Here is a 16,598-nt window from a genome sequence, read left to right on the forward strand (position 1 = left end):
GTTTCCACTGTGGCACAGTAGGTTAAGGATCTAGTGTTGCTGCAGCTGCGGCATAGGTTGTAGCTCTGGCTGTGAGTACAGCCGGAAAAGGAAAAAATAAAGTGCTTGCTGAGAAAAGTAGGTTTAGTTTCCTTTTCACCTACAGGAACAATTAACTGTGAAATTATGAGATGGACAGAGTGTCCTTAGGGGCTGGTCAGCAGAGTTGAATCCATCTCTTCACCCGACTTTGTGTGTGTGTGTTCTCTGACCAGTGGGCTCTCGGCTGGGCACCAGCAGGCTTGCTAGACACTGCTTCAGGCCACGTGAAGATGGCCCTGGACCATGTGCTCTGGACCCTCCTCTTTAAGATCTGTAGGCTCATCTTAAGGGATGAGCACAAATACCCAAGGAGGGATGGCAGGGCAGGTGGCTGACTCATTTTCTGTGGCCCTTCTAGCAAGTTCGCTATCTCCCCACCAGTCCGCACTCCTGGAGGGGATCAGAATCCAGCCTGATTAAATAGCCTTGAGTCTTCCAATCTGTGGCTTTTTGTTTGACTCTTCTCGTTTCCCATTCAATTTTTAACATAACAAATGACAATGGCAACTGAATGGCAGAAAATAAAAGTTGGGCTCTAGAGATGAGGGTTGTGGAGCAGCCCTGAGCCATGGTTCGCAGTCTGTGCTTGTGAGGAAAGATGATTCGGACTTTTCTTGTAGAACTCAGACTCTGAACTCCAGGAGCACAAGTACTGGTAGAATCGCGTGGGGAAGGGAAGTAGGTTGGGTTGTGTGGTGTTTTCTCTTCTCCGACCTGAAGGCTGTTGTCTTGGAGACCTCTTGAGGAAGGTGCACGCCAGCAGCCACCCGCCCAAGCAGAGCATGGCACACTGGATTTTGGCTTCGGCGTCCCTTGATTTTGTTTGTGTAATGGAATGAATTTATTTTGTGTAGTGTTGTTCAGTCTTTGAAATCCTAGCATCTCTTCCCACACCACTTAGCTTCTCACCAAAGAATCTGGTTGTGACTTCTTTTCATGAAGTCTTTGTGGATGTTGATGGAAGGTAGAACCAGTCAGAATCAAAGAAGCTGATGTTTGTGTGTGAGTTAATGAATTCTTATCTCTATGGAAATTTCATTAATTTTAGATTCATTTCATTAGTTCTCTTACACTTTGGAAAAAGAAAAGAAAAGAAAAAATGGAGAGTATTTGGGCCTTGCCTTCTGTCCCAGGGACTGCAGGGTCAGTTCTGACCACACCACTGCTTGGCTGCAGAACCTTCTGTGCATCCCTGTTTCCTCACAGGTGGAGTTTGTACCTCCTCAGCTTACCTGGTAGATGCGTTCACCCGTCCCATCACAGCCTCCCCCAGTGTCCCACCCGTGTCCAGCATTCCAGCCTAAAATGCCATCCATCGTGGTGGCCACACATACTTTCAAGTTCCCGTGTCCTAACTCCTGACTCCTGTGAAAATCCTTGGTTTCCTACAAGACCCATTTCAAATGCATGTCTTTATCAAGCTTCCTTTCCCCTAATTTTCCCCATAAGATTTGACTTGTAACTTGCCTGAACCCCTTTACACTTAATTCAAACTGCCCTTGTGACAGTTATATTCTACTTGCATTTTACTTAAAAGCTATAGGCAGCTGTCTTGAGCTCGTGTTTCGTGCCAAGCTCTGTTCAGAGTCCTTTGTGTTAGTTTTCTCAGTTAATCTATCCAACAGCCCGGTCAGTTGGTTGCCGTTAGCCCCTTTTACAGATAAGGATGCCCAGAGATTGAGAGATGAAATAGTTGGTATGCGAGTGGTGGAGCTGAGATTAGCATCAAGGCCATCGCACTCCAGAGCCCCCATCTTAGCCACTGTGCTGCAAGAATGGAATCTCCCACCATACATGGACTGGTGCTCAGGAAATACTTGCCAGACGAACGCAAGCGTATTGTACGCTGAGAGGGCCCAGCCACACGGGCTGCAGTCAGGGCCAGCTCCAGGTGTGCAGCCTGCGCAGCTGCACAGGGCCCCAGGCTTAGAAGGGTCCATACTGCATTTAAGGCTCTATTGTTGCTGTCCTGAAATCTGTTATGTGTTTGAACAAAGAGACCCAAATTTTCCTTTTGTACTGAGTCCCACGAATTTATGTGGCTGGTCCTGACTGCAGTCCATTTTTATGTTCTGTTCTACCTTTAGGTGTAAAATTCTTTTTTTTTTTTGTCTTTTTGTCTTTTTGCCTTTTCTAGGGCTGCTGCCTTGGCATATTGGAGGTTCCCAGACTAGGGGTCTAATTGGAGCTGTAGATGCCAGCCTATGCCACAGCCACAGCGACGCGGGAATGCAGCCGCATCTGCGACCTGCACCACAGCTGCAGTGCCAGATCCTTAACCCACTGAGTGAGGCCAGGGATGGAACCCACAACCTCATTCATGGTTCCTAGTTGGATTCCTTAACCACTGTGCCACATCAGGAACTCCATTAGGTGTAAAATTTTTCTTAGGTGTAACATTTTTCTCAGGTGTAAAACTTCTCAAGTGTAAAACTCTTCTCGAGATGTACCCATGATGTGTGTCAGGCTGTGAACCTCTAACAGCTCACCAGCAGCTGGGAGTTGATGATGCAGTTATCTCAGTGTGAGGAATTGCTGTATTTTCCTAACTGAAGGAGAGAGTTACTCCTTGTTGTAAACTGATCTTGTCACAGGAGGCTCATTAGAGCAAGTTTCCCCTGATCCAGTGTGAAGAACTGATAGGAATCAGATGGTCAGAAAGTCAGGGGAGGCTCTGGTTCACAAAGTAGAGATGAAAAGACAGAGGGATGGACTACTTGATTTTGAACACAACTTGTGCAAACTCTAGTCCAGATGTTTCACCCAAGTGACATTACCTTGAATCATTTTAGAGAATTTTTTTTTTAGCAGAATTCTAGAAGAATCCTGCTTGATATGCATTGCTAAAGACAGACTTTAACTGGATCCTTTCGCTGGGTGAATAGCGTTTTAATTGCCAAGTTGTGGTAAAATGCTGTGCTTAATTACGGACTCAGAGATCTAATTTGTCAGTCATTGCTGCTATTTGAAACCCTCTCAGCTGATCTTACCATCATTCCACTGTCTGCACTTGAGTTACCGAGGGCCTTATCTCCTTGGACACATCCAAGCTGTGCTGTCACTTTGACTAAAAAGCAGGAAACAGAGGCATAATTAAACCACTACATAACTCCTGAGGAAAAAAAAATTTTTTGCATCAGTGACTCATATCCTGAGAGTCCCTTGTACATAAATTGATAAATCGCCATCTCAAGAGATTGATTTAATAAGAGTATATTAATGTGAATAGCATACGTGTAGTCCTGTGAGTTAATTCATGGGAAGGGTATGGTGCGGGCAGGGGTTATTAGAAAAATCTGGGAGATATATATATACACACACATATATAGTTCGGTTTGTTTTTGTTTTGCTTTGTTTTGCTGTTTTGTTTTGTTGCTGTTCTCTTCTTTATTTTATCCTCACGTGAGAAGTCTTCTGGAAGAATGAAGACCTGATATTGATCTTGGACCATCTCTTCCTAAGTGGCCATCCAATTCGGCTCTTTGTTTTCATTGCCATGAAGTGCACTGCATATAAATAGGAGGCTGGCCTTGAGTGTAGTCCAGCAGACTATGGGCATATTGTCTGTCTGGCTGATGGTCATGACTTTTGCAATTGCTGCATTCTTTGTACAATCCAAAAGCCCTGGTGTTTTATTTCTGCAGAAGGAAGTAATGGGCCTAGAGAACATTCACTATCAGTTACTATATAAACATTTAGTTATTTCTCAGCTAAATTGATAAAAAAAAAATGTAGGGAATTGACTGAAATTAATGCTAAAAGTTTTTTTAGACATTTCCTTTGTGACATGACCATAGCATTCTTAAAGAAGCTTATTTCTTATATCCTGCAGAATCAAAGGATCTCACAGCAAGTGAAAGAAGTATTCATCTTAGTCCTCTTAAACCTATTTGGGCATTAATATCCAGATGCCTGGGGCTTGTTAAGACTCAGAGAAAATAGAGCATTCAAAAGAGAGGAAGAGACTTGTGATCCCTTAAGGTAGCCTGGGTGGGGGGGTCAGAGCTTCAAGAGTTTAGCATGCCAGCTTCCCACATGAGCCAATTTGGCGATTGTTCTTTTTCAAAGTGTCAGGACAACAACCAGCCCAACTTCCAGTAGTGAGCGGCCGCAGGCTGCCTCTGGCAGTAGTGGACTGCCAGTGCCAGGCAGGCGGGTACCTCTCACTCCCTGAACCAGGTCTGTTCTCAAATAATATTTGTGTGGTGGTATCAGATTTAGAGTATTTGGAAAGACAAGTACGTCCAGAATGAGGGCTAATTCTGAAAATATTTTTGCCCACCATACATACATCTAGAGTCGTAAAAACATTTGGGTGGCATTCCATCAGCTACTCTGTGTGTGTTCTGTATGCATGGACAGTCCGAAAACAAAGCGACTATTGAGTTATATAAATGCAGGAAAGGCCTGGGAATGAATACCGGCCTTCTGGAAATGCTATTTTTTCACTTTGGGATAACTCCAGTAACCAAGCAGAATTTTCTGATGCACTTGCCAAATAAAAGAGCTGAGGTTGAGAACTAGCATGAGATATTTTAGCTTAATGTACATTTTGGAGAGCCGGATAAGGAAAGCCAGCTCTAAATATAAATACAAAAGTTACATCTTGACTCTTGCCATGGAATCATGTTGTCACTTCCTCATAGAAGCAAAAACATTTTAACATTCACCATGAATCTAATTCATTGGCATTACTTGTTTACCCTAAAGAGAGTTTTAAAAAAAAAATCACCAGGCCCCCAGGTGTTGCATTGGCCCCAATCATGTTCATATTCTGCTGCCTTCGCCTTTCTTTCCATCTTTCTCACACCACCTCCTCTTCGTAGTAAGAAAAATAAAGCAGCTGCAAAATGAAACTATATGTGAAGTTTCTCTGCAGTAGGTGCATCTAAAAGCCACTTTTAAGGTAGAAAGGCGTGTGGTCTGGCTACATTTGGATTCATGCTGTTCCTTAGTCCTTACCTAGTTTTCTTCTTTGTAACCTACTCCTGCCATTCCTGCCCCCACGCTCCAGTCCCCTTCCCATCACTTCTGAATGAACGGTGAGACATCTGGCAAATGTTTTAATGAAAAAGAATAAGAGGATGTCCATTTTATGGTACCCAGATAATTGTTCTTGATCTTTCTTTTATCAAAACACGTTACCCAGATTTCATTGGTGGTATAGTGGGTTAAGACTCCAGCATGATCACTGTTGTGACTGGTTGCTGCTGTGGCACGGGTTCGATTCCTGGTCTGGGTGCAGTGGGTTAAGGATCCATGTGCTGAGGGCCTAGCCAGGGCAAACAGACAAACAGCACATGGCCCAAAGGAGGCTTGGACTAGTGTTCCAAGACCACACTAATTTCTGATTCTGCCAAAGCCACCCCCCCCCCCATAGTGAGCCCACAATTCTCTGAGTCTGTGTGGCAATAACAAGATTGTTGATGGTAACAGGAGGAGCTTCTGAATTTTTCCTCTTTCCCTAGCCTCTTAGCCCACTGCCCAAGGCCCTAGCATCCGCAGTTTCCTCATCTGTCCCATTTCACACTGCCTAGAAAGTGCCTGGTCAGCAAGCTCACGCAGCATTATATGGAGGACTGACAATATTCACAGGGTGCGTGCGTATTACCCCATCATCCCTCTTTTGCACGTTTAAGAAAGTGTCTTGGAGTTTCTGTTGTGGCACAGCGGAAGCGAATCCAACCAGGAACCATGAGGTTGAGGGTTCGATCCCTGGCCTCACTCAGTGGGTTAAGCATCCGGCGTTTCCATGAACTGTAGTCTAGATCGCAGACGTGGCTCAGATCCTGAGTCGCTATTGCTGTGGCTGTGGTGTAGGCTGGCAGCTGTAGCTACAATTTGACCCCTAGCCTGGAAACCTCCATGTGCCGTGGGTGCAGCCCTAAAAACCAAAAAAAAAAGAAGAAGAAAGAAAAAGAAAGAGTGTTACCTTTGAATCAATCTGTTGCAATTGTCTTTAGTAAATTATTCTCAGACTTTGCCACTTGATTATTAGTGACTGATTTTCAGCAGCTATCAACCCACCCTGGTTGAGAACCTCTGAGCCCACCTACTATTCTTCATTCTCTGCACGGCTCGCAGGGACCCTTCTCCCTTCAGTAAGCATGGGAAGCAACCAGAGATGTGAAGATAAACAAGACTCCGAGCTGCCCCTCAAGGGCAGAATCTAGTTGGAGAGACAGACACCTGTAAGACAGAGTGTGAGTACATTCTCTAGGATGTATTGTAATGGTGCAAAGAAGAGGCTTTTGTGGGACTCAAGAAGATTCTGATTAATCCATGAATTTAGAAATGTGAAATTGGAAATAGGCCTTTGGGGGGAAAGGATTTTATGTGAGTGAAAGGAGGGAGGCATCCCAGGCTGAGAGGGCAGGCTGAGTAAAGGTATACATGTGTGAGTCTCAGACCCAGGTGCACTAAATACCCCCAAGTGTGGGGTGCGTGGAGGCAGGCAAAGGGCATGGAGGGGAGCACGGGCTTGGGTGAAATGGTCCAAGGCCTGAAAGCGTCTCTGGTTGCTTCCCATGCCTACTGAAGGGAGAAGGGTCCCTGCGAGACGTGCAGAGAATGAAGAATAGTAGGTGGCTCAGAGGTTCTCAATCCTGTAGGCAAAGGGAAGTTGCTGTGGTCAGACTATGAGCAGCAGGTGACAGGATGGTAGGGGGGTTGGATCCAGCAGGTGGACAGAGCCTGGAAGTTGGAAGGCCAGTGAGAGTACCACTGAACTAATCTAGGCTGGCGATGGGGGAATGTGGGGTCAGTCACAGGGTGGAGATCAGTTTCTTTTTCATCTTTGTGCTTTCAAGACACAGGATGCCTGATATATAGTAAATAATTGATCATAATTAGAATTGGGCTTTGGAAGATGAAGAAGGGAAAATGGCTTTGAGCTGCTTAGCTTGAGATAGATAACAGATATGGGAAGGACAGGTTGGGGTATTGTGAAGGGGGAGAATGGGAAAAACCTGTTCTTTTTTAAGAGTATTTTTGTTTGTTTTTTTATCTTTTTAGGGCCGCACGCACAGCATATGGAAGTTCCCCAGGCTGGAGGTCAAATTGGAGCTGCAGCTGCCAGCCTACATCACAGCCATGCCAGATCAGAGCCACATCTGTGACCTATACCACAGTTCATAGCAATACCTGATCCTTAACCCACTGAGCAGGACCAGGGATCAAACCCTTGACTTCATGGATACTAGTCAGGTTCATTACCGCTGAGCCACAGTAAGAACTTTCTGTTTTTAGGAGTTTTAATTTGACTTGCCCATGGAGATGTTCAAGAGTAACGTCTAGGAAGCAGCTAGGGTGACAGGTTTGTCACTGAGGAGAGGGATGGAGCCCCCAAGTCAGATCTGCCTCCTGAGCATAGATGGATTTCGGGGGTCACTTTTATGGTATCTATCCTTATTCTTTTTCTGTTGGAAAAGCTTCTCGGTGTGCTTCTGTTATCCTTTTTTGTCAACTTCCTATACCTGAAACTCCTCCCCGCCCTGCTTCAGAAGGTATGTGGGTTCCCTGTAGGAAACTGCCATGTTTCAGTGAATCAAGTTCAGTCCCACGGCTTCAAAACATTGGCCTCAGTGTAGGAAATCTTTACTTGCAAAATGGTCTGATCCTGCAGACCCCTTGAAAACTGTCCTATTGCGTAGAAACCCCAGCCTCCCCTAGGGCACAGCAGCAGCTTTAGCGCTGAGTGTGATGGACTCAGAATCCAGAGTCCAGGCTTCTCGAAAAAATGACTTCAGTTCCATTCCCTCAGCCGTGAAATGACAATGACCTGGCCTGCTCTAAGAGTCAAATGATCTGTGCCCCGTTTGCTTTCGGAATAAAATGTCATTGTTATCAAGACTGCTCGATGTCTTAGGCTTCAGCCCCACTTACTAAAATCTTAGCAGTTGCCCCATTGCCTATTAAAGTAGAGGAGGCGGAGGGCAAGAATCCTGTTTGCTCTGACTACAGAGCTCTGATTTCTGTCTCAAGAGCCAGTCCATGAAGTGAAGGATCCATAATTTGAGAAAGACATGTATTGGGGGCTCTGTGGAGCACACCTCTGCTGTGTTATGACATAGACTCAAATTCCAATGAAATCCAGCAGCTGCAGCTGTAGGCATGTTTCCATGGAGGTTTTTGTTTTTTGTTTTTTGTTTTTAATTATTTATTATTATTTTTTTCCCACTGTACAGCAAGGGGATCAGATTATCCTTACATGTATACATTACAATTACATTTTTTCCCCCACCCTTTCTTCTGTTGCAACATGAGTATCTAGACAAAGTTCTCAATGCTATTCAGCAGGATCTCCTTGTAAATCTATTCTAAGTTGTGTCTGATAAGCCCAAGCTCCCGATCCCTCCCACTCCCTCCCCCTCCCATCAGGCAGCCACAAGTCTCTTCTCCAAGTCCATGATTTTCTTTTCTGAGGAGATGTTCATTTGTGCTGGATATTAGATTCCAGTTATAAGTGGTATCATATGGTATTTGTCTTTGCCTTTCTGGCTCATTTCACTCAGTATGAGATTCTCTAGTTCCATCCATGTTGCTACAAATGGCATGATGTCATTCTTTTTTATGGCTGAGTAGTATTCCATTGTGTATATATACCACATCTTTCGAATCCAATCATCTGTCGATGGACATTTGGGTTGTTTCCATGTCTTGGCTATTGTGAATAGTGCTGCAATGAACATGCGGGTGCACGTGTCTCTTTTAAGTAGAGTTTTGTCCGGATAGATGCCCAAGAGTGGGATTGCGGGGTCATATGGAAGTTCTATGTATAGATTTCTAAGGTATCTCCAAACTGTTCTCCATAGTGGCTGTACCAGTTTCCATTCCCACCAACAGTGCAGGAGGGTTCCCTTTTCTCCACAGCCCCTCCAGCATTTGTTATTTGTGGATTTATTAATGATGGCCATTCTGACTGGTGTGAGGTGATATCTCATGGTAGTTTTGATTTGCATTTCTCTTATAATCAGCGATGTTGAGCATTTTTTCATGTGTTTGTTGGCCATCTGTATATCTTCTTTGGAGAAATGTTTATTCAGGTCTTTTGCCCATTTTTCCATTGATTGATTGGCTTTTTTGCTGTTGGGTTGTCCATGGAGGTTTTTATGTTGTTGCTTCTGTCAACCAAATGTATACATACTAAGTAGCAATAACTCAATATTCATCCCAGACTTTGAGTAATAAAATTGGAAAACAAAGAAGCATATGAAGAATGTCCTGGTCTTACTGTGGCTGTATTCGCTAGGAGAACCAGTGGGAAAATTGGAATCAATTGCCATGTTAATGTCACTGGGGCTCATTTAGCCTCTGAGCTGCCCTGCTGTGAAATTGCATAAGCAGTTCAGCCCTGGAATCCTGGCAGCTTTTGGAAACATGCATGGTTTGTTTTGGGTCCGCCACCTTCCCCCCCCCCCCCGACCCCCCGCCGTGTTATTTTGATACCCCACCCCCTTCAAGGCCGTCTTTCAGCTATCCCCTTAGGGAGTAGTTTTATGAGGAAGTTTCTTTTGTGGGCTTCCAGCTGGCTTTGTGTTCACTATCTCCATGAAGTTGCCTGCATTTGTATGATATTATCCATCATGTGCTGCCTTGAGATTTTGCCTTTGAATTACTGACTGTGTGTTTGGTTTGCCCTCACAGGCTATCTCCTGGGTCGGACATCTATGTGACGGTCTCATCCATGGCTTTAGCAAGATCCCAGCCATGTCGCAGCTCCCCGAGCAATCTGTCTTCATCCAGCGAGACTGGCTCTGGCGGGGGCACTTACAGGCAGAAGTCCATGCCCGAAGGGTAGGTGTGCTGAGTCGACCTCACTGTCTCCCCTGCAATTCATATGTGTAACATAACGTCCCCCAGCCTGGATCAGTTCACAAAAGAGTGAAAGGGAAAATATGGTTAACGCTCCAGATTAAAAAATGTTTCCATGGCTGGTTCAAACCACTTCTTAGAAAGTTTATCGTTCTTAGTCTCTCTGGACTCTATGGCGAAGAAATCAAATTACATCATTCCTCCGTTACACGTATTGTCTAGTTTCATAGTACAGATTTGGCCACCTCTTAAAATTTCTCACTCGCATGTGCTTGCACTGGTCAGAATGTGTATGGCTGTTAAAGCAAGGAAAGTGCCCATCATACCTAAAGCTTATTAACAAGATTTTTCTCACACTTTAGGAATCTTCTGTGATTTCAGCCTGTGGGTTTGTTTTGGGTGGGTTTCTAAACCGCATCTTTCTGAAAACACTAAATACCCAAAAGTAACTATTTGTTTCTGACAAAACTTACAAAGTAAAAAGCTTACATGTACATCATTTTAGAGGCTGAGAGGGAAAAGAATTGGAATGTCTGAAGCTGGAAAGTAATTAGCAGCAACACATCACAGGACTCACAGAAGCCAGCTTTTGCTCAGAGGAAAAATTAAAAAACTGTCACAGACTTCCTGCGGAGGTACCTCTGGCTAACTTGAGGAAGAACTTGAAACCATGTGAAATTCAAAAATGAGGTGTTGAAAAAATTGATCTTTCATTCTTTTTTTGTTTTGTTTTTGTTGTTGTTGTTGCTTATTAGAGCCACACATGCGGCATGTGGATGTTCTCAGGCTAGGGGTCGAATCAGACCTGCAGCTGCTGGCCTATGCCACAGCCACAGCAAAGCTGGATCCTTAACCCACTGAGCAAGGCCAGAGAATTGAACTTGTGTCCTCACGGATGCTAGTTGGGTTCATTACCGCTGAGCCACCATGGGAAATCCAAAAAATTAATGTTTCTATTCCAAGTTTTCCCCAGATTATTTTTAACAAACATACATGGGTTGTTTACCTTCTTGAGATTTTACCATGTTGCAAAATAATTATGCTTATGAGAACACCTCATAATGGGTATTTTTGTAGTCCTATAGTATTTTGTTGGTTTTTTACAGCTATTAAGTATAATTTTGTTGATGTTTCTGCTAAGTGTTCATGTTAGCAGAAAGTAAGTAGTAAAATCCACTGTAACATATACTTCCCTCCCTACCTCCCCATCTCCCCCGGGATCCCCTTGGTAGCCTATCTAAAATGCACATTTCTTATTTTAATCACTTCAGTGACAATTAGAAAAAAAATTAGCTCTTATTTATGAGCTCCTGCGAAAGGATTTATGAGGTAAGTGTTATTATTATCCCACATCACAAGCCCAATTCATTATTTCTTATTTTATTTATTTATTTATTTTGCTTTCTTTAAGGGCTGCATCCGTGGCATATGGAAGTTCCCAGGTTAGGGGCTGCTGGCCTAAACCACAGCCACAGCAACACAGGATCTGAGCTGAGTCTGTAATCTATACCATAGCTCATGACAACACTGGATCCCCATTCACTGAGCGAGGCCAGGGATTGAACCCTTATCCTCATATACTAGTCAGGTTAGTTTCCGCTGCGCCACAGTGGGAACTCCCTATTTCTTGTTTTAATTCATGATTTTTATATGGCCTGGTTTGACTTCAGAAATAAGAATTAACTGCAACTTCAGTGTTAGTATAACAATAAAATATAAATGAGCTAAAAACAACAAACATCGTTGCTGCTTCTGTACATTTTGGTATCTACTCTCAATGTATACCAAATGGAATTTGAAATGTTAATTTTTGATGAATAGGAAGGTTAGAGACATGGTTCCAATGTTGGTTCCAGTGTTCATTCCACATTATTTTTGTTTCACGAGGTGGTAGTTATTTGACTTGGTGTGTTATACTAAACCTGCCGCAGGTGGCATTGAGGGTTCCCCATTGCTTTTAAGGTTACCTGGTGATTATTTGCTATAGTGGATAACACGGTTTTTACCTGCAGTGAGCCTTTACAAGAAGATGCTGATACAGTGTTTTCCTTTAGATCCCAAGCAATTTTTGTCTGTATCTGTGATTCAAGAGGCATTGGGGTTTACTGTCTGGTTCACATGTGTTGCTCATGGGGCGGTTTGGTACTAAACTTAACACTTAGCATGGGAACGACAGTTGCATCTCGTCTACAACTTAGGCTAGTAGAAATAAATAGGTGATGGCAACAGTGAAGCAGGCGTATATAGAGTCGGCATGCAAACCCATGAATGTTAAACTTGAAAAAGCTCCACAGCATGAGGTAGTAACCCTGGGTCCACACACACACAAGGGGGCTACATGTAATCCGCCCCCTTGTTACCCTCCCTGTGCTCCAGTGGGCTCAGCATGTGTCATGTGTGTCAGGTGCCGCCCACACCCTGGGGTCAGAATGGCGAGACCATCCAGGTCAGCCTCGAGGTGTCATTTCTCAGGCTGGTTAATGCAGCCTGCTCCATTTGAGTGCAGGGGAAAAGGCACATGCACAAGTTTAGGTGTGGATGACAGAGTTAAAAAGCAACACTGAAAGGAGTTCCCATTGTGGCGCGGTGGTTAACGAATCCGACTAGGAACCATGAGATTGAGGGTTCGATCCCTGACCTTGCTCAGTGGGTTAAGGATCCGGCGTTGCTGTAAGCTGTGGTGTAGGTTGCAGACGCGGCTCGGATCCTGCATTGCTTTGGCTTTGGCATAGGCCGGCGGTTACAGCTCCGATTGGACCCCTAGCCTGAGAATATGCCACGGGAGCAGCCCAAGAAATGGCAAAAAGACCCAAAAATAAATAAATAAATAAATAAAAGCAATGCTGATGGAATTCCTGTTATGGCTCAGTGGTAACAAACCCGACCAGTATCCATGAGGATGCAGGTTTGATCCCTGGCCTCACTCAGTGAGTTAAGGATCCGGCGTTGCTGTGAGCTACAGTGTAGGCTGGCAGCTGCAGCTCCAATTCAGCCTCCTAGCCCAGGAACTTCATATGCCACACTTGTGGCCCTAAAAAAAAAAAAAAACAAAGGCAACACTGATGAAAAGACATAGGATCTCTCCTGCCAGCCTAGGGCCACAGACTCAGGAATGTGGATGAGGCAAGGCATGTCCAGAGGCAGGAATGGACTGGGCAGGGGAGAAGTTGGAGGTCATGGTGGGAGAAACGTAAGCAATGCTCACTGTACAGCCTGAGGGTGAGCATCGGGGAGGCGAGGAGTCCCCCGGGGGCTGTCTCCTAGCCCTCCCAGGCAAGGGGTTAAATTGTGAGTCCATGGAGATCAGTAAATGAAAATTGCAGAGGAGAAGTTTCCAGCCCATGAGGAGGAAGGTATCTCAAAGCTGTCAGCCTGCTCTGGAGAGCAGCGGACTGGCTCATGAGGTAGAAAGTTCTTGGTCCCTGAAAGTGTTCCATGTGGCAGCCAAACGATTCCTTAAGAACGCCTTCGGCTCTGAACCCTGGCTGCTAAAGTACGAAGTGCTCTTCTAAACAAAGGGACAGTTAAGCTCTTCAGAAAGAGCCTCAATGTAAAATGAGAATTTTTTTTTTTTAACTTGGGCCCACCCACAACATGCAGGAGTTCTTGGGCCAGAAATCAAACCACACGCCGCAGCACTGACCTGAGCTGCTGCAGTGACCACACCGGATCTTTGGCCTGCTGAGCCAGCAGTGACTTCCCGGGAACAGGTTTTGTCCGAGCTCCTCAAGGATGGCCTCTTCATAGCCCTGGTGCCCTGGGCCACAGTAAAGACGGGGCGCGTGTGAGAACTGAAACTGAAAGTTCACTGGATAGGAATGGTGTTCATTTACTTAATCATTTATTTAAAACCTGACAGCCCAAAAGGCATTAGGTTTTAAATTTAGAGGTTTAGAGTTGTCTTTGGTTTCCACTGCTATCAAAAAGTAAAAGCAAGATTCTCCTCCACTTCTTACTTTTATCTCTGTACCTTCTTGAAAAGGCCTTAATTTAGTGCACATTTAGAATAGAATAGGCATTCCCGTTGCAGCTCAGAGGGTTAAGAACCCGACTAGTATCCATGAGGATATAGGTTCGATCCCTGACCTTGCTTAGTGAGTTAAGGATCCAGTGTTGCCAGAAGCGGAGGCATAGGTCACAGATGTGGCTTGAATCCCAAGTGGCTGTGGCTATGGCATAGGTCAGCAGCTGCGTTCCAATTCAACCCCTAGCCTGGGAATTGCTATATGCCACAGGTATGGCCCTAAAAAAAAAAAAAAAGGATAGGATCATAACAGATTATAAATTAACTGTATCTCAATAATTAATTAACTCAAAAATATAAAGAATAGGATCATGGGGCCAGTTTGAGTATATTCACTCTTCTTACCTAAACAAGGACCCCACTTAGGGAGGAAATGGCAAAGATCATAGTTAGTGAATCCTATATTTTTTTTTAAATGAGCACTTTCAGTGAACTTTTCATAAATCAAGGTTTTTGTTTTTAATATTGGAAGTAACTTTGTTTAGCGACACTTAAGAGTTGAGTTTGTAAATGACTATTCTTTACTGCAGAAAGTAACAAGGGCATTGTTCTAATAGGAGCTTTACTAAAATATTTTATAGCCTTCCATACTTTGCAATTACTTTTATATAGATTTTTCTCCCCGATCCATATAATAGAGTTGCCATTTTACAAATAAAGACGGGAAGACATCGGTTGAGTGACCTTGGAGGAGAAGTGAACTTGGCTCCAGATCTTCCAACACAGCAGTTAGTAGTTCCTCCCATGCATGTATCAGTTTGTACCACATAAGACACCTGTACATGCATCTGTCAGGCCCTGTTCTGTGTTTTATTCTCTAGATTACTCATAAGTTCATTAGTAACCAAATCTGTAAAGTTCTACATGAGTCTTTGAATTTTATACTCTGGCCCTTTTTCACGGGCTTGGTGAGTGTTTACCTTGCTGATAATACTAAAATCAAGATATATGCTTTAGTTAAGATTATATTATTATTTTATACAGGGAAAATTAAAACAAGCTCATTAAATAGCTAAGTTTCTTTCCAGAAATAGACATATGGCTTTATATTTACCAGTTTACCTACTCACCAGTTGCTTTCCCAAAGGAGATTTAAAAGTATACTTTTTTTTTTTCTTTTTGTCTTTTTAGGGCTGCACCCACAGCATATAGAAGTTCCCAGGCAAGGGGTCTAATCGAAGCTGTAGCCGCTGGCCTACACCAGAGCCACAGCAACACTAGATCCAAGCCGTGTCTGGACCTAACCTACCCCACAGCTCACGGCAATACTGGATCCTCAACCCTCAGAGCGAGGCCAGGGAGCGAACCCGCAACCTCATGGTTCCTAGTCAGATTCGTTTTCGCTGCGCCACGACGGGAACTCCTAAAAAGTATACATTTTGAAAATGGTCCCTATGTGATGTAAACGATAGCAGTGTTTGTCTTTCAGACCTTAGAGTAAGTGCTTAGATAATATTTGTTGCAAGAATGAGTGGCTTAGTGATTTAACAGATTACCGAGTTAAGAGAAACCTCTGGGATGAGCCAGTTGGACGATATACTTGGAACCGTGGGATGGTGGCATTTTCCTTTTGGCTGTGAGTGACAGTCTGAGCTTAGCGACACGAGGGCCAGAAGATTTTGGTCTCTTACTGTATGTATCTTAGGTGGGCTCCGTTCTGATGGCTCCTGCCCTTGTTTTCAGTTTATATACTTAGGATACATACCTTTCTGAACAGAGGGACATATACTGACCATAACTTAGACACGGTTCCAGCTTCCGTGTCCACAGGCATGAGGATGAGCACGCAAGTGCAGACATGTAAGGCAAACTCTCGGAGTACCTGTCATCAGAGTTTATAGTTCACTGCACCCAGGACTCCCTTCCCTTATGGGTGAGGTCCCTGATGTTGTCTCTGCCTTTGTTTGGGGAACTCGCCACAGGTTTGGAATAAGCCGCAGGTCCCCAGCCTCCATCGACAGGCAGAACACCCAGTCAGATATCGGCGGCAGTGGGAAATCCACACCCAGCTGGCAAAGAAGTGAGGATAGCATTGCCGACCAGATGGGTAAGTAACTCATTTCTACAAAAAGCAAGTTGCTTTTATACCAAGGTGACTTTGGCTACCTCTGGATGATGTCTCCAGAGCATCCTGTTCTGTAATACAGCCCTGGGTCATACGTAGGAATGAGCATTAAGTCTCAGTGAGCTTATGTGTCAGTGAAAGCAGCAGTTAAGATCTGAGAGGAGTTGAAAGATTCTAAGTGACCCCAACTTTAAAAACAGAAGGAACATGGAGATTATTTTCAGCACTAAAGTTAAAATGCCAGAGTACCAAGCCACATGTGTCTGAAGTATCTCCTTCCCGCCCCGTTTGTTTTTGCCTAATATAAGTGTCCTGGGAGATTAGTGGGTATTCTTAATGTTGAGTTTTACAAAAGTAGAAACTATGCACAAAATGGGAAAGAGATATAGTTGCTGTTTAGTCACATCTATAGCTTGGTTAGGATCTTTTTCCTCCCTTTATGTGCTTTTCCCCCCTATTCTGCTATTAAGCTCTCAGCTAAGGAAATGTCTTAGTATGAAACAGCTGGAAGGGAAAGATTTGCATGAGCAAGCCTTCATTTGGCTTTCTGGCATTTAGTCCTTTCTTTCTCTTTCTCTCTGTGCAATTGTACAGTGGCACCAAAACAATAGTTGA

The 16,598-nt window shown here is 44.1% G+C and overlaps 1 protein-coding gene across 10 annotated transcripts in view; it reads left to right on the plus strand.

The window, feature by feature from the left end:
* Positions 1 to 16,598, plus strand: part of SIPA1L1 (signal induced proliferation associated 1 like 1) — a 380,227-nt gene that overhangs the window by 314,849 nt on the left and 48,780 nt on the right. For all 10 annotated transcript variants that reach the window (XM_047795415.1, XM_047795405.1, XM_047795408.1 and 7 more), the window contains 2 exons: positions 9,727 to 9,876; positions 15,841 to 15,965. In XM_047795415.1, the coding sequence (XP_047651371.1) occupies positions 9,727 to 9,876; positions 15,841 to 15,965 (275 nt within the window). The remainder of the gene's footprint in view (positions 1 to 9,726; positions 9,877 to 15,840; positions 15,966 to 16,598) is intronic.

Source organism: Phacochoerus africanus, chromosome 9 (assembly GCF_016906955.1).
Source record: "Phacochoerus africanus isolate WHEZ1 chromosome 9, ROS_Pafr_v1, whole genome shotgun sequence".
Taxonomy (NCBI): Eukaryota; Metazoa; Chordata; class Mammalia; order Artiodactyla; family Suidae; genus Phacochoerus; species Phacochoerus africanus.